This window comes from Physella acuta, unplaced genomic scaffold (genome assembly GCF_028476545.2).
Source record: "Physella acuta isolate Inbredline_101_S28 unplaced genomic scaffold, ASM2847654v3 ptg000429l, whole genome shotgun sequence".
In the NCBI taxonomy this organism is placed as follows: domain Eukaryota; kingdom Metazoa; phylum Mollusca; class Gastropoda; family Physidae; genus Physella; species Physella acuta.
Window position 1 is genome coordinate 4,169 of NW_026731948.1, and position 18,383 is coordinate 22,551.

At 36.4% G+C, this 18,383-nt stretch overlaps 1 protein-coding gene across 1 annotated transcript in view; it reads left to right on the plus strand.

Moving 5' to 3' along the window:
* The window catches only part of LOC131942848 (adenylate cyclase type 2), a 24,135-nt gene continuing 5,752 nt past the window's right edge, over positions 1-18,383 (plus strand). The window contains exons 1-17 of the mRNA XM_059302796.1: positions 1-229; positions 1,243-2,593; positions 4,750-4,890; positions 5,950-6,188; positions 7,146-7,269; positions 7,387-7,536; positions 9,431-9,561; positions 10,237-10,348; positions 12,147-12,274; positions 13,410-13,568; positions 14,440-14,581; positions 15,148-15,300; positions 15,823-15,878; positions 16,031-16,111; positions 16,847-17,017; positions 17,453-17,543; positions 17,654-17,782. Coding sequence (XP_059158779.1) covers positions 2,177-2,593; positions 4,750-4,890; positions 5,950-6,188; positions 7,146-7,269; positions 7,387-7,536; positions 9,431-9,561; positions 10,237-10,348; positions 12,147-12,274; positions 13,410-13,568; positions 14,440-14,581; positions 15,148-15,300; positions 15,823-15,878; positions 16,031-16,111; positions 16,847-17,017; positions 17,453-17,543; positions 17,654-17,782 — 2,424 coding nt within the window. The 5' untranslated portion in view covers positions 1-229; positions 1,243-2,176. The remainder of the gene's footprint in view (positions 230-1,242; positions 2,594-4,749; positions 4,891-5,949; positions 6,189-7,145; positions 7,270-7,386; positions 7,537-9,430; positions 9,562-10,236; positions 10,349-12,146; positions 12,275-13,409; positions 13,569-14,439; positions 14,582-15,147; positions 15,301-15,822; positions 15,879-16,030; positions 16,112-16,846; positions 17,018-17,452; positions 17,544-17,653; positions 17,783-18,383) is intronic.

Consider the following 18,383-nt stretch of genomic DNA (forward strand, 5'->3'; position numbering starts at 1 on the left):
TTCACTCGCTGTTATTCTCCATACCGGATCTGGTATTTAAAACATTGATGACAACTGATAGGCTAACCGGAGCTTAACAAATGAGGAATCAAGCATGCATTCGTTGATTAAAATAGACGGGATGATTGCCAAATTAAATAAACACGTTGTCTGAATTCTTGAAGATAAACACGAACGAAACTCAAGTGTTTGTGCTTTCTTCTTTGCGAAACTAACTAATTTTGTTTAGGTTTGCTAGTTATTTTTTTTCAATTACAAGATGTCTTCAAAATGTATATTAAGGTTTTTAAACAAATTTAGTTATTATAATTCTAGATTTAGATTACCTTATTTTTTTTAAAAAAATCAATTAGTTTGCTGTGGTAAACGTGGAATTGTTTATATTGTATAAACATTTTGTAAACATCTACAAAACTATATTTGTTCATGTTCAGTAAACAAAATGTTTATCATGATAATCGCGATGTGTTTAGTATTTCTAAGGGTGCAGTTCTCACAAGGCGTTTACACTTGCGACATGTATAGTATACATGTCGCAAGTGTAAACGTGGTGTCACCTTACATGGACTGACGCTGCTTGTTTTATATGTAATTATGTTATTCTATTATTTGGGATTTTTTTATAACCACATAGCTGTGTTAACTTCAGAAGTGGATTGGAATTATTTCGTCATAGCATGATTGTGGTACTATGTACATATTATAAATGTGAAGTTTGATAAATTATTGTGTATGTTGTGCAGGTGCTTGATATATATATATATATATATATATATATATATATATATATATATATATATATATATATATATATATATATATATATATATATATATATATATATATATATATATATATATATATATATATATATATATAATACAGGCCTACTGTTGTTGGTTGTGTAATTGTAAGTGTATATTATTTTAGTGTATTAAACATCTGGATTGTGATCTATTTATATATATATATATATATATATATATATATATATATATATATATATATATATATATATATATATATATATATATATATATAAACATATTCTATCAATTAACTCGTGGTTATACATATTTGAAATGTTTTTTTTTCGGTGTCTTATCAAATTTGAAAAAAAAAACTTTTGTTGAGCTCCCAGAAATGTGCATACACTCCACACGTTTTATTCAATTTAAATTTAAAATTATATCATATTTTTATAATTTTTTAATAAAGTTTTTTTTTTTTTTAAATTTTCAGATCAAATGATAAGCTGAATAAAAAAATAGAACAGGTGTAATCAACAAATGTATCGTATTCATCAAAACATATGAAGAAAATGTTAGCAATGAGAATCTAATACTACTTCAAACGTCAGTAAAAGCAGGAGTTATCTTCACGCAATTATCGAATCTATATGTGGATCAACAGGAGTTATCTCCTCACAGTTATCCAAACTGTATGTGGATTAATAGACGGATTCATTGGATAATTGGATATTGGGCAGGCAAATATCTAAAATAAGAAAAAAGCCGAATAGGATTATTCTATTGGATCAATTCATCACTCTAGTCTATTGGTAGAATCACTCTAATATATTGGTAGAATCAGTCAAGTCCATTAAACAGAATCATTACTCTAGCCTATTGGATAGAATCATCACTCTAGTCTATTGGTAGAATCAGTCTAGTATATTGTTAGAATCACTATAGTCTATTAATAGAATCATTACTCTAGTCTATTGAGTAGAATCATCACTCTAGTCTATTTAATAGAATCACTCTAGTCTAGTGAATAAAATCACTCTAGTTAATTGGATGGAATCATCACGTTATTTGAATTAAAATGCAGATACAGACACATTAGAGTATAGACTTATCAGTGTATTCTTTTGTATAAACATATCGGACAAGTCTATTGAATAGCTAGAACACACAACCCCAGAAAAAGAGGGGAATAGACCGCGTAATACAGGCTATTATATTAAGTAGAACCATCAAACTGATCTATTGAATAGACTGAATAGACAAATCACTCTATCAAGAGGATGGGCTCTGTGATCTATTCTATTGGATAGACTGGTCAGATTGGATAGACTAGTTAGACCAGCGTGTCGGATAGACTGACAAGATCAGGCTGTGAGACTACACAGAGATCCGACCCACCAGCCCTCCAGACGGGGTAGCATGGTGCCATGGCCGCCATACCACTCTCCCTCGCCAACGGCGGCCGCAGCATCCACTTCGATGACGGCCACGTGACTCCGCACCCCGACACCCCTCCCGGGCCGGACCCCGGTCTGAATGCCGCCCCACCCACGAAGCCGTCCTCCCGCCACAAGCCCGCCATCAACCTCTGCGTCAGCTACACGCGCGCCAACAACAACAACACCAAAAACAGAAACCATGGTAACGTGAGCCTGGACTCGAGTCTGGGGGAGTCCCCGCCCCTGACTCCCCTGTACGACGCCCACGACCACCGCCTGTCCAGCATCAGCAGTCAGGTGACCTTGTTCCACAACGGCAACATGGAGTCTGGGCTCCTGGCATTCTCTGGACGAGACTCCCCGAAACCCATACACTCCAAGACGCTGTCTCTTAAGCGGGTCAAGGTGAGATACACATTTTCTGAATGGTTTTAAGTAGGTCAAGGTGAGGTACCCATTTTCTGAAAGGTTTAACTAGGTCAAGGTGGGGTACCCATTTTCTGAAAGGTTTAACTAGGTCATGGTGAGGTACCCATTTTCTAAATGGTTTCAAGTAGGTCACGATGAGGTATCCATTTTCTGAAAGGTTTAACTAGGTCAAGGTGAGGTACCCATTTTCTGAAAGGTTTAACTAGGTCATTGTGAGGTACCCATTTTCTGAAAGGTTTAACTAGGTCATGGTGAGGTACCCATTTTCTAAATGGTTTCAAGTAGGTCACGGTGAGGTACCCATTTTCTAAATGGTTTTAAGTAGGTCACGGTGAGGTACCCATTTTCTTTAAGAAGGTCAAGATAAAGTACCCATTTTCTAAATGGCTTTAATTCAAGAAAGGTCAAGGTGAGGTGAATATTTTATAAATGACTTTAAGAAGGTCAAGATGAGTTAACCATTTTCAGATTTAGCAAATTTAAGAAGCCATTCTCTTGTTGCCTTTAAGGGGGTCTAGGTAGGTACCCATTTTCAAAATGGTTTTAAAAGGCCAATTTATCATTTTCTAAATGGCTTTAAAAATGTCAATCTACCATTTTCTAAATGGCTTCAAGAAGGTCAATGTGAGGTACCCATTTTCTGAATGACTTTAAGGGGGTCCGGGTACCATTATCTAAATAGCTTTAAGTGGGTCATGTTAAGGTACCCTTACAGCACCGCTACTGTCGCTCAAAAGTTGAAAACAATTTAAATGTACGAAATAATATTTGTGTATGAAATTTTGTTTACCTAAACGTAGACTGTGCCCAAGTTATCGTGTTAACACACACAGAGGGAACACACGTATAGACATGATGCGACACTGGGGGTTTCCAACTCAGGATGGAGTACATTGAAATCGAGACTTGTCAAAATCTCGATTTCGGTGTTTCTCACGGCGACCATACTTCCTCGTACACGCGAAAGTAAATTTTTAAAAATACCATAAATACTGGTTCCTTATTTATTTTTATCATCATTATGTGAAATAGTTTTAAAATAACCAATTAATATATAGGTATACTGCTCATACTGCTAGGAGAGGGGTGGTGGAGTGTGTATCTAAAAACTAGACTAGTTCACAGACAAAGGGAAGACATGACTTGAGTCATCTAGAGCTATGTGGTCCTGAACTCAAGTTACAATTATGGGATCTTAGATCACTTTAACCCTTCGCATCCGTGTGTAACAAGAAACTTGTAACAAGAAAAGGGGAGACAAATGGATGATCGACATTTTTAATTCCCTCCCTTTAAATTCTTCTTCTCGTGCTTATAGTTTATATAGTGTAGCTTATGTAAGCCTAATTATATTGAACATAATTTCTGTATAGGCTAATATATAGTGTGCATACATATATCAAACGTGTGATTTATATAGTCTAATATATACGTTGTATAAGAATAATCGTCTCACTGCTATTTATATGCTAGATTAGATACTAGGCCTTAAGGATCCTATTTTATTAATTACTAATTAATTCTGAACTAATGAACTGGGTAGAAGTTAACAAGGGCAAAAAGAAAAACAACGCTACTCTAGTTTTCTTTATCTTCAGAATATGTGAACAAACTTTAAACAATAAAAAGCACAACATTGACGTGTATGAACGTCTGTTTGGCCATAGTTTAACAAAACACTCAGCGGCGTATCTACCGTAAAGCAAGCACAAGCAAGGCATAGGCGGCCCAATGAATATAAAGACCCTTTTCCCTTGAAAAATTCAAACTTTTTCATTGCAATTTTAATATTTGTTTTATATAAATATTGTTTAAAAGAAAATTGTTGTCACCCTGTGCGTTTGAGGGTGTCACCCCACCGTCCTATAACAATTTTCGTTTTGGTGTCACCCTCTCCTCCTGATAAATTTTTCACAAGGGCCTAAAAATCCTAGCTACGCCACTGAAAACCACAATAGTTTTTTTTTTTAAATTAAATTGTATTTATGGGCCTACAAACGTCTGTAGCGAATATTTTCTTGAGTGTATTTGAGGTTTTTGAAACCATTTTAAAAATCGTACAATTTTTTTTTTTATTTTAGAAATTTTAGAACATATTTCTATTTTTGGCTAATTAGTAGTTTTGTTTCTAGGGATCTTTCAACGACCTTGACCTCGAGAGCCTGTACAAGACGTACACAGTGAGCAACAAGTACCCACTGGTCGTCATCTACCTGGCCTTGTTGTCTTTGATCTCACTCGTTTTGTTGGTCCTGGCCATTTCCTTTATCCACGTAAGTGTTGTGGCGATGTTGCCAGATAGGATTCTTGCATTACGTCATTTTTATTTTTTACGTTTATTACATTTATTTTTTTAAAACGTTTCCTCTTTTATGCTTGTAAAAATAACTGCACATTGCAATTTAAAACATTTAGGTTTTTTTAACATAGTTGATCGATTGCATCCATTAGGCCCCTATTATTTTTTTTAATTTTTTTTTTAGCATTAAAATAAATAATGTAAAAATTATTTTAAACCATACACTTATTCTAAATTTGTTATAAACAGGCAGAACAAATCTTGCAAACAAATTATTTTAAATATTTTTTTTTATTTTATTGAAAGAGTAATAACCAGTGTATTTACCCAGGGGGCCTGTCCTTACGACTCTCCTCCCATTATAAGGCTAGCAGTATAAAATCAATAGTTCACAAAACATAGTTGTTTACTCTCTACGCACGCTCTTACATTTTAAACATGAATAGATTTTTAATGCAGTAATTTTTTTATTACTGATTGATCTACAAGCTCAGACTCAAAGGAAATAACCGAATATAAATATTTGGAGTGATCAGCCCGTACACTATAGTTATATTGTTAGATGGATTACAAAACAGTCTATACATTCAAACACATGTATGTGTTTATTTTACACTTCGGCGGTTTATTGTTATAGATTACAGGCCCTGACAAATATATATAGCCTATATATTTACAGTACGGGCTATTTTAAAATGTCACCACTTCCGGTTGAGCTTCAAGGGTTACAACGTTATTTGGTTAAAGTTTGAACTCTGAACCGCGGAACTAAAAGATGCACGAATATCTCAGTTTTTAGAAATATAACGTTTTGCCTAAATAGTTTTATATATTCTTAAATTTATTGACATAAAAAAATAATATTGTAAAACGTTGAGGTTTTAATTTTCTATTTTATTAGAAAAGTTTTCCTTTTTTCGGCAATATTGGGAAATTTCGTTTCAAAAATTCAGTATTCCCTGTTCGACTTTTTGAGCTGTTCCCAAGTTTCCCTACTCACAATTAAAAGTTTGTATTTTTATTTCCCCTTCAGTCGCAGAAGAGTTCTCCCATCGAATCCATCGGCCGTATCGTCAACCTCAGCCTCAGTTTCATCTACTTCACCACCCTCCTCCTCATCATCCTCTTCGCCTACCAGCAGTCGTTCCTCACCCACCCCACCTACGTGGGTCTCTTCATCCTGGCCGGGACCACCATCTCCATCAACGTCTACTTCGCTTTTGGCAAAGGCAGGACGCCAACATCTGATGTGCCGTCTTTGTTTTATACAGTGTGGGTGTTTTCTTGTCATAATGTAGATGTATGTGATATATCTGTCATCTGTCAATGAGTATGTTATGAGTTAAGTTTATGTATGTGTATTACGGCTTTCCAGTATCATAGACTTATGAGTCAAATATTGTTTGTATGTGTCTTAAATTTGTCATGATGCATATGGTGTGTCATTATCAGTCATGTGTTATATTTCAGTCATGTGTCATGAAACAGTCATGTGTCATGTATCAGTCATGTTTCATATACCATTCATGTGTCACATATCAGTCATGTGTCATATATCAGTCATGTGTCATTTATCAGTCATATGTCATGTATCCTTTTGGGTTTACATGTCATGAATGTCACGTCATATGCGACATGTCTATTCAAGTGTTGTATCCTATATGGTGTACATGTCTTGCATGTCACATGTCATTTGTCACATGTCATATGTCTATTCCAGTGTTGTATCCTACATGGTAAATGTCATACATGTCATATATCATATGTCACATGTCTATTCCAGGTTGTATCCTACATTGTGTACATGTCATGCATGTCACATGTCATATGCCACATGTCTATTTCAGCGTTGTATCCTACACAATGTACATGTCATGAATGCCATATGTCACATGTCTATTCCAGAGTGTATCCTACATGGTGTACATGTCATGCATGTCACATGTCATATGAAACATGTCTATTCCATTGTTGTATCATACATAGTGTACATGTCATGAATGTCACATGTCTAATGTCACATGTCTATTCCATTGTTGTATCCTACATGAAGTACATGTCATGAATGTCACATGTCAAATGTCACATGTCTATTCCAGGGTTGTATCCTACACGGTGTACATGCCATGAATGTCACATGTCATTTGTCACGTCATATGCCACATGTCATATGTCACATGTTATGAATGTCACATGTTATGAATGTCACATGTCATATGTCTATTCCAGGGTTGTATCCTACATGGTGCTACCCCTCTCCAGAAAATGGCTGCTCATCTCTGGCACCGCCGTCACCGTGCTACACCTGGTCACAGCTGGGGCCATGTCCGAGACCGCTGACCTTGGCTCACAGGTACCGTGGCCATAATTCTCTCTAGCTCTCTAACCCATTTGCTGTTGATTGGTTATAATCCTGTAGCAATTGTTGTATACAAATAACTAACAGCTCCCAATTATCCCCCCCCCCCAGCTGGTCTGTACGGTGCTGGTGCTTGTCTGTGCCAATGTCATCGGTCTCAGCCACAAGTTCCTGTCTGACATCGCCCACAGGCGGGCGTTCTTGGAGGCCCGGAACTCGGTGGATTCCATGATAAAGCTGGAGAAGGAGAAACAGCAGCAGGTGCGTCTGGGGTGTCTGGGAATTATGGGATGTCTGGGAATTATGGGATGTTTGGGAATTATGGAATGTTTGGGAATTATGGGATGTTTGGGAATTATGGGATGTCTGGGAGTTATGGGATGTCTGGCTAGCTTTTCTAGGATGTGTCTGGTTATTATGGGATGTCTGGTTATGCTGGGATGTGTCTGGTTATGTTGGGATGTGTCTGGTTATTCTGGGATGTTTGACTTTTCTAGGATTTCTGTCTGACTTTTCTAGGATTTCTGACTTTTCTAGGATTTCTGTCTGGCTATTTTGGGATTTCTGGTTCTATCATGTGTCTAGTTATTCTAGGATGTCAGTCTGGTTATGATGTGATGTGTCTGGTTATGCTGGGATGTGTCTGGTTATGATGTGATGTGTCTGGTTATGCTGTGATGTGTCTGGTTATGCTGTGATGTGTCTGGTTATGCTGTGATGTGTCTGGTTATGCTGTGATGTGTCTGGTTATGCTGGGATGTGTCTGGTTATGCTGTGATGTGTCTGGTTATGCTGTGATGTGTCTGGTTATGCTGTGATGTGTCTGGTTATGCTGTGATGTGTTTGGTTATGCTGTGATGTGTCTGGTTATGCTGGGATGTGTCTGGTTATGCTGTGATGTGTCTGGTTATGATGTGATGTGTCTGGTTATGCTAGGATGTGTCTGGTTATGCTGTGATGTGTCTGGTTATGCTGTGATGTGTCTGGTTATGATGTGATGTGTCTGGTTATGCTGTGATGTGTCTGGTTATGATGTGATGTGTCTGGTTATGCTGTGATGTGTCTGGTTATGCTGTGATGTGTCTGGTTATGCTGGGATGTGTCTGGTTATGCTGTGATGTGTCTGGTTATGCTGGGATGTGTCTGGTTATGCTGTGATGTGTCTGGTTATGCTGTGATGTGTCTGGTTATGCTGTGATGTGTCTGGTTATGCTGTGATGTGTCTGGTTATGATGTGATGTGTCTGGTTATGCTGTGATGTGTCTGGTTATGCTGGGATGTGTCTGGTTATGCTGGGATGTGTCTGGTTATGCTGGGATGTGTCTGGTTATGCTGGGATGTTAGTCTGGTTATGCTGGGATGTGTCTGGTTATGCTGTGATGTTAGTCTGGTTATGCTGTGATGTTAGTCTGGTTATGCTGTGATGTGTCTGGTTATGCTGGGATGTGGATGGTTATTCTGGGATGTGTCTAGTTACTCTAGGATGTTAGTCTGGTTATGCTGGGATGTGTCTGGTTATGCTGGGATGTGTCTGGTTATGCTGGGATGTTAGTCTGGTTATGCTGGGATGTATCTGGTTATGCTGTGATGTTAGTCTGGTTATGCTGTGATGTGTCTGGTTATGCTGGGATGTGGATGGTTATTCTGGGATGTGTCTAGTTACTCTAGGATGTTAGTCTGGTTATGCTGGGATGTATGTGTGGTTATTCTATGATGTGTCTGGTTATTCTGGGATGTCTAGTTATTCTAGAATGTCTGGTTATTCTGATTATTCTAAGATGTGTCTGCTTATTCTTGGGTATCTATCGTGTGGTTCTTGCATAACTCGAATGTTTATCTGCTTTATTACCGGCGTTTCTGATGTTTGCTAACCCGGCAAATTCGGGAAGTGTGTCTAGCTTATTAACACATTGTAGGCCCTATACGTCTTGCTTATCAATACTGACTTCTGTTATATTACTGTCATATCTTAAATGTATGCCTTGTTTCTTTGACATATCTTTAATGTCTGCTAAGTTGAACAGAACTAAAATAATTGAGTAACAACGTTTTAGTCTTCGGAACTGTATGTTTGGAAAAAAATTGGTCGGAGTAGTCCATTAACCCTCGTTTGTCTGGTGGTCATGTGACTTACTTTAACCCTTTATGTGTCAAGGACGAGCTGTTGGTGTCGTGTATACCCAGCAACCTGGTGACGGAGATCAAGAAAGATTTACAGGAAAATATGCGGGAGCCTCGGCCGATGTTGTTCCACGACTTGTATGTTGAAAGATATGACAATGTTAGGTAGGTGATGTTCCACGACTTGTATGTTGAAAGATACGACAATGTTAGGTAAGCAATGAAGTTTCAGGATTTGTATGTTGAAAGATATGACAATGTTAGGTAGGTGATGTTACAGGATTAGTATGTTGAAAGATATGACAATGTTAGGTAGGTGATGTTACAGGATTTGTATGTTGAAAGATATGAGAATGTTAGGTATGCAATGATGTTTCAGTATGTGTATGTTGAAAGATACGATGTCAAAAAAATTGGCAAATAACACTGCACTATATGTTCAACTTAGTTCATTGCCTTATCTATGTGTAATTTTATGTTTTTTAGTTTTTATTTTTCAAAGCAAAATCTTAACTACCTCTTGTTCATACAATCATTCATAGTTTAAATTTATATGTAGATTTTTTTTTTATTTGAAGAAGCTGAGAAAATCTTTATAGCCAGTAACAACCATTTCTAATGCTTACTTCAGTCGTTTTTTAATTGATTTTAAATATTATATTCTACTTTTAAAGAATAAAGATTTTTTTTACATAGACTATATGCTTATTATAAATTACTCAAACTATGGCCTTATGTAGCTAGTCATCTCTATCATCTATTTTAATTAGTGTCTTGTGTTTATGTTTAATATTACTTAAATTCTGTGAATTCATGTTTTTGATTTCCCCACTTCTGCAGCATACTGTATGCAGACATCGTCAACTTCACACCTTTGGCCTCTGAATGCACGGCAGCAGAGCTGGTCAAGATGTTGAATGAATTGTTTGGACGCTTCGATCAACTGGCCTCTGTGAGTTGACTGGTCCACTGAATAAAACTTATCAATCTAAAGCAGGGGTCTCCAAACTTTTCAGCCCGAGGGCCGCATTAACTATCAAATATCAGTTCGGGGGCCAGAGTTTCTTTAAGACATCTCCTCAGGGTCGAGGCGCCCCCCCTTCTCCGAAGAACGTATACCCCCCCCCCCCCCCCAACGAAATATAATTTATAAAGAAATATATACAAATTTCAAGTGTCCACCCCCACCCCCCCACCCGAGGTCCACGTTTGTTCTCAAATTGTTTTACACATATTTTAGTCTTGAAAATGTTTGTTCACACAGGTATGTTGTTCGAAACTTTGAAATATACTTTGATACAAAAGTTTTAATGTTAGGAAAGTCTTCCTTGTGCAAAAACGTATGCAAACCCACCCGCCCTTTTTTGAACGTGTCTCTACGGAAGTCATTTTCTTGCAATTCAGTGACTTCCAGCTGCAATTCATGTTTGCAACTGACAACATTTGCTTCAAATGAACTTTGAAACAGTCTCACTTCTTCTGCCTTTGAATCCAAGTCAGAAAACCGCCACTGAAACTGCAGCTGGAGGTCTTTAATGATCTCGGATGTAAATGACGTGGGGGAACTCAGTGGTTGCTTCAGCCGTAAAGACCTTGCACTGCTGAAAGTGTGCCAATTTGTTAGCCTGTACTTGTTCCAAAAACATGATAAGTTTGTATCTAAAGGCCTTTATGTGGGTGTATAGATCAGAAACTAGATTTCCCTCTCTTGTAGTTGTAGGTTCAGAAAATTTAAAAGAATAGTATGTCTGCAGCAGAGGCCAATTTCTATACCCAATCTTCATCAGCCAATAATGACTGTGACTTGCCTTTACTATCAGGAAGTCCCCTATTTCTTTTCTTAGATACTCTGCTCAGAATTTTCTTGCAGAATTAGCAATCTTACTGATGTTAAATATAGTAAATCTTGCGATTTTGAGTTTGTCTCTGAACTATCTATGGTTAGATATCCTCTTCGGTAACAGACTCATACATAACCCAGCTCTTGTGTTGTGTTCAGGTCTTCATCCACACCTCTAATGAACACAAGAAGTTAAGGTAGAACAACTACCCAGCGACTCATCCATTGTAATTGAAAAATGGCGAAATTAACTTGCTTGAATTTTTCGCTATTTGAGTCGCAATGTTTTCACCAACGTCTGTGCAACACGGCGCGTAATTGTATTTGCACACAAAGCTATATTTTCAAATAGTTTTGAATTTTCTGTGCAAAGCTCCTCGGCCACCTCCAACAAACATTTATTCAGTAGACAAAAAGATCGTCGCGGGCCGGATACAATGATCTCGCGGGCCGCATCCGGCCCGCGGGCCGTAGTTTGGAGACCCCTGATCTAAAGCAATGGACCTAAGAATGGCATGACTCATCTAAAGCAAGTGACCTAAGAATGACCTGACATATATAAAGCAAATGACCTAAGAATGACCTGACACATCTAAAGCAAGTGACCTAAGAATGACCTTACTCATCTAAAGCAAGTGACCTAAGAATGGCCTGACACATCTAAAGTAATAGACTTAAGAATGACCTTACTCATCTAAAGCAAATGACCTAAGAATGACCTGACACATCTAAAGCAAATGACCTAAGAATGACCTTACTCATCTAAAGCAAATGACCTAAGAATGACCTGACACATCTAAAGCAAGTGACCTAAGAATGACCTGACACATCTAAAGCAAGTGACCTAAGAATGGCCTGACACTACCAAAGAGATTGACCACCTGACTAAGATGACCTTTACCCTCCCCAGAAGAGCAACTGTATGAGGATCAAGATCCTGGGTGACTGCTACTACTGTGTCTCTGGGGTCCCTACAGCCGACAAACATCACGCGCTCAACTGTGTCCGTATGGGGCTCAGGATGTTGGACGCCATCAGGTGATAAAGCTTGTTCTTGTTTCTCTTGAAACTCTTCTAACAATCTTAAGATTCTACTTCTACACCTTTGTCATTCCAGTGGAGCATAGGCCATTTACAACATCATTTTCTGTCCTTTGCTACTTATTTTTTTATTTATTTCCATTCTTTCAGATAATTTTCATGTCTTTAAGTACTAATATTGTTTCCTAATCATTGCTCTTTTTTGTTAGACTTTCTGTACATCAAATCAACAAATAAAATAAAATTATTTTACCTTATTTCTTTAAACTAGGTCCTTTATAAGATTAACATCAAATCTTAGATCTTTCTAATACAGATATACCTGCTTTAAATTATTCAGAATTATGTTACATTTGTTGTGATTGACAAAATGGTGTGCATGATAAATATGATGTAGGAAACAAACCTTATACATCAATGGCCCCACAAGACAAATATAGAGAAACTGTGAGGTCCATACTACTCTGAAACATGGTTAAAGCTAACATATCTGTACCATTTGTTAAGGGCAAGTTCAGTTAGTAATTGAGCTGAGTCTACTCAGCAAAATTTGGTACCTGATTTGAATTGGGGAAAGTAATGTGTGGCTTGGCATATGGCTAACCACATAATCCTTACACCTGGTGAGGTTAAAGAAATAGATGAACTCTACTTTATTTGCCTTAAGGACTGTCATGTCTGAAAGTTGATCTCAGCTATCAGCTAGTTACAGTAATATATAGTTGTAGGATAGCTATGGGCTAGATACACGATAGCTAAAGTCTACCTACAGTATAGCTATGGAATAGCTCGAAGTTAGCTATGAGCTAGCTACAGTAATAAATCGCTATGGAATAGCAATAGCAGTGGCGTAGGCAGGGGGTTAGGGGGGTCATAACCCCCCCCCCCCATAGACCCCTCAGTATATATATATAAAAAGTATGAGGGGGTGCAAATCGAAAGTTTGAGGGGGGGGGGGGTGCAAATCGAAAGTTTGTCCCCGGGTAAAAATTGGTTTGTCATCAAAACTCACTTCCATTTTTACATGACTATGATAGATATAAATGGCGATTATTGTGTTCCTGTTTACACTTGAATTGAAGTCATCAAGTGTGTTAAATTTAACCTTTGAACTTTGCTGGCAACTTGACAGAGATGTAAGGGAAGCAACCAATGTGGATGTTGATATGAGGATTGGAGTTCACACAGGCTCTGTGCTCTGTGGAGTACTGGGCCTTAGAAAATGGCAGTACGATGTGTGGTCTGATGATGTTACCATAGCAAACCACATGGAGTCTGGCGGCCTCCCTGGGTAACCTCAATTTTAATCTCATTTTTAGGAACTCTAGTAATTAGATCAGTACAACTTGTTTTACAGTGTTAATAGTTGCTAATAATATAGATCTAAATCTTGTTATCGTTCTTAAATCTTAATGTAGACCAACATTAAAACTTTTTTTTATTTATCATATCTGGCTATAAGACTATAAATGAGTATAATTATAATGATTATAAGACTAAAACTAAACAATTTATGACACTGACAGGCTATAGGAAAATTTAATAATTACACTTTATGCTTTGGATTAGCAAAATCTATTTCTTCCCAGCTTATTAACAGAAGTAGGCCTATTATGACATAAGACCTAAAAAGCCTTTAATAAAATGTGCAGTATTATGGTGTATTGCTATATTGCTATTAGAGCAGACTTTTTGCCAGGGGTTTGGTTGGGGTGTAAAGGAATAGAAGAATAAAGATCTAGTTTACAGAAGTGGCATGTTTTAAATTATGGAAATGGAAATGGTGGAAAATGGAGTAAGTTCCCTTATTAATATGTAGACAGTAGATATGCTAAATGAGAAGGTTATTACAAACTCGTAGTAGATAAGCTTATGGATATTGTAGTAATTGTACCTGATGATCTATTAGTCTATTAGTAGGCCCATGTATAACTATGTTAAGTTGTAGGCCTACTAATTATTCAATACATTTTTCATGAATCTGCATGACAGCAATTTTAGGCCAGACACAAAGAAAATTTCAACCTTGTAGCACAGTTTTTCTTTCTTCTACTTTAAAATGTCATTTAAAATTTATCTATTTAAAGAAAACATCAATTTATTTTATTTATTTATTTAACTAATTATTTGATTTATGTATTTTATTTATTTTTCTGTTTTAGCCGTGTTCACATCTCAAAGCAAACGCTGGCTTTTCTTGAAGGAGAATATGAAGTGGAGGATGGTAAAGGACATGAGAGAAGTTTATTTTTAGCTGAGAACAAAGTGGAAACATTCCTGGTGGTTCCAGTAGAGAGGCGGCAAGTAAGTGGCTGGAAACAACTTTTTAAAGAATTGGTTTATTCTTTTCACTTATTGCTTTGTGGCCCTGGGTCGTAAAGAGCTGCAGCCACACCTCTTCACTGGACTAGGTTTTGAGTGGCTCTCTTTATTTGTACCCATGCAAGCCCAGCAGCCCTTGCCTCATCTTCTACTGTCCAGGATTTCCTTGTCCTGCTTACTTTTCTCTTTCCCCAGGGGAAGTAAAACATGTTATAAATTTATTTTTTAAATCTTGGTACTGTACTGATTTGGGAAAGCCTGCACATCAACAAATTTAAGATCATAAAAAATTTTTAAATTGGAAACCTTTTAATCTAAAGAATGCTAGATAGGTCCTATATGTCAAAATTAAAAGTTTATATTTTAACTAATTAAATTAGTTTTATTACATAATATCTAAGAAATTTCTAGCCTCCATTACACAAATCCTCTTGAAAATCCTAGAAAGCTATGCGCACCTTTTATACTTTTTACAGCAAGAGAAAAAAATATAGTGCGTTACATGCCTTTGCAGTAGTGAGTACTCATGTTACAATCAACTGTTTCAGACGCGGGACAGGAAGCTGGGCAAGACCAGGTACCACCTGAGTGGACTGCGCAAATCTCTGCGAGTGACCAAGTTCCTGGAGACCTGGGGTGTAGACAAACCTTTCGCCAACCTGAAGACCAGTTCCATGGTCTCCAAAGTCTTGAGTCTCACGGTCAGGCTAATTTGTATTTTTCTGTTTAAATTTTTGTTTTATTGAGTATCACTATAAACTTTTCTTTTTATAAAAGTCCAGTAATGTTTCTATGAATTAAATTGAATTATTTTGTTTTGTCCAAATTTGTTTTAAGGGGTCATCCATAAATGACGTCAAGCTTTTTTTGACGATTTTTACCTCCCCCCTAAATTTTTTTTTCTAACATTACTTTTTGTTAATTCAAAAATGTGACATCCCACCATCTGAACCCCCCTCCCCGTCATCACACACCGTCACAAAATTTCTGACTCCCCCCCTACGAGCATGATGTTATTTATGGACGACCACTAATTTAACTATTAAGTTTCAATATAAGATTTTCTTTTATGAATATACAGCAATTTTTCTATATGTCAATTGAATTAAGTATGTTTTAGTCCAGAGGTATTTGTTTTAATTTAACTATTAAGTTTTGAAATAAAATTTCTTCCTTTATCATTATCCAGCAATTTTTCTATAATTCACTTGAATTTGTTACAGAGCCTTGCTTTGATAGATTCCAACTTTATGATGAACTCCACTGGCATTGATCAAGGGTGAGTTCAAATCTATACAAATCAATGAGTATATTTTATGACTTGCTAGTTCTGAAAAACATTGAACACTGCCCCTATACAAACGTATTAAAAAGTATAACATTGAAATATTATCTATGTCAAAACCTTTGAACTTTGTTTACCTGTGACAGACTTCTGGCAGCAGACAAACAACAGCAGGATGAGATCAACACGCGTCTCCAGGAGAGGTTAAATAATATCAGTCACAACAGGTCAGTCACTCAGTGCAAGACTTAGAGAGAGGTTAAATAATGTCAGTCACAACAGGTCAGTCACTCAGTGCAAGACTTAGAGAGAGGTTAAATAATATCAGTCACAACAGGTCAGTCACTCAGTTCAAGGCTTAGAGAGAGGTTAAATAATATCAGTCACAACAGGTCAGTCACTCAGTGCAAGACTTAGAGAGAGGTTAAATAATATCAGTCACAACAGGTCAGTCACTCAGTGCAAGACTTAGAGAGAGTTTAAATAATATCAGTCACAACAGGTCAGTCACTCAGTGCAAGACTTAGAGAGAGGTTAAATAATATCAGTCACAACAGGTCAGTCACTCAGTGCAAGACTTAGAGAGAGGTTAAATAATATCAGTCACAACAGGTCAGTCACTCAGTTCAAGACTTAGAGAGAGGTTAAATAATATCAGTCACAACAGGTCAGTCACTCATTTTAAGACTTAAAGAATTGATTAGTTTAAATTATTCTGTGGTAAAACTGATAGACTACCCATTGAACTTCTTTAAAGTTTATAACCAAATAAACACCTAGTTAAACTTCCAGTAATTTATATTTTTTTGAATGAAATTTTATTTTAAAGATTAACAAAATTAAGCTTTAATTACACTTTTTACTAACAAAACTATAACTTGCCTACTATTATTATAAAAAATGTATTCAACTCTAATATTTCTATGTTAATATTTTAAAGTACCAAATCTTCTGTTCCCCAGCTACCAGTGTAAATCTGAAGCAGAGATGCATTCCGTGTTCCTGCAGTTTCTTGACCCCTCAGCCGAGCACAGTTTTTCAAAACAATCTGATGACATGTTCTCATTTTACGTTATCTCAGCTTTCTTCATCTTCATCGTTATATTCATCATTCAGGCTATCATGTTGCCCAGGTAATTATTATTTTTCAATTACATTTTGTTACTTTCTTCATTTAGACCACATTATATTGCCCAGTGAGCTGATTAGTCACTAGTTATTTTTTCACAACAATTCTAAAAAAAAACCTGCAAAGCATTAGAAAGATGTTTTACGAAGAAAATATTTTGATCAAGAGTCGTAATCTAAATTAGGGTATTATGTGTATAAATAAGTGTATAAATAATGCCTTTGCATAAGACTATAAATTAGAAATTGTTTTCTAATATTATATTTTAGTTTAATAATACTCCCAATTTATGATAAAATAAAATTTAAAAATATTGATTATTTTGCAAATGATTAAAAGCTTAAAGATATGATTCTAATGCATTACATAACTTATGTAACATTACAAAGCAGTAATTAAAATAACCTTCTAACAAACAAAACATTTTTTTTTCTTTCAGGAGTGCTTTGTTTTTCGTCACCTCCTTTTTTGGAGTTTTGTTATTTACAGCTTTAACAGCTGTGTGTTTGTGTAACAAGTTTCATTTTTTGGTAAGATCAATTTTGGTTAACTCAAGGAATTATGGGAGTTTTATTTTTAAAACATAATTGTCGTTGACAAACTGGCTGATCCTCATTTTAAAAACTTGTAAACATTGCAGAAACGCTGTCACAAATTTTTGGACATTTTCACCAAGATCTCAGAGTATGTGGGCACCATGGCATGGGTGCGTGTGGTGCTTTCATTGTGCTGCGTGGGCTTTATTTTCTTCACTTCAACTATCAGCATGGTAAATGTCTAGCTGGTTTTATTTCTTTTTTTAAATATGTCATTCACAATATCTCCCCCCCCCCCTCCATGTGGCATTATATAGGTTAGATTGATCTGTTTTCATGACTTTGTTACAAAAGTAGACATGTTTAAAGATCTTGTCTGAAAACCATGTATACATGTTAGATGCATACATTTGGGATAGTTCAAAACTATTTTTAATAATGAACTGATATTTGATTTTTAAATTAACTTATAGAATCGAGGCCTATTTAGAGATTTTAGCATATCTTCCCCATACATTGCCAAGCTCCTGTACCCTCACAGAGCATTTAAATAGCTACCTCCCCCTCCTTTCGGAATGCCACAAAATGTCCAGCCTAACATTTTCTTTAAATACTATAGGCCTAATTCTAATGAAGCAGGTGAATGTCTGTAGAACATCGCAGAGTCCACCCAGCTCTGATGGGTACCTGAGTCATAATAGGGAAACAAAGGCAGCTCGGCTAAGTGCTTACCACATTTTCCCCTTATATATCAAGGTCATTAAAACTGATGAACTCTACTTCATCTGCCCTATCTGAGAATGAATTCTAATGGAAATTTTTTTTTATCTTCCT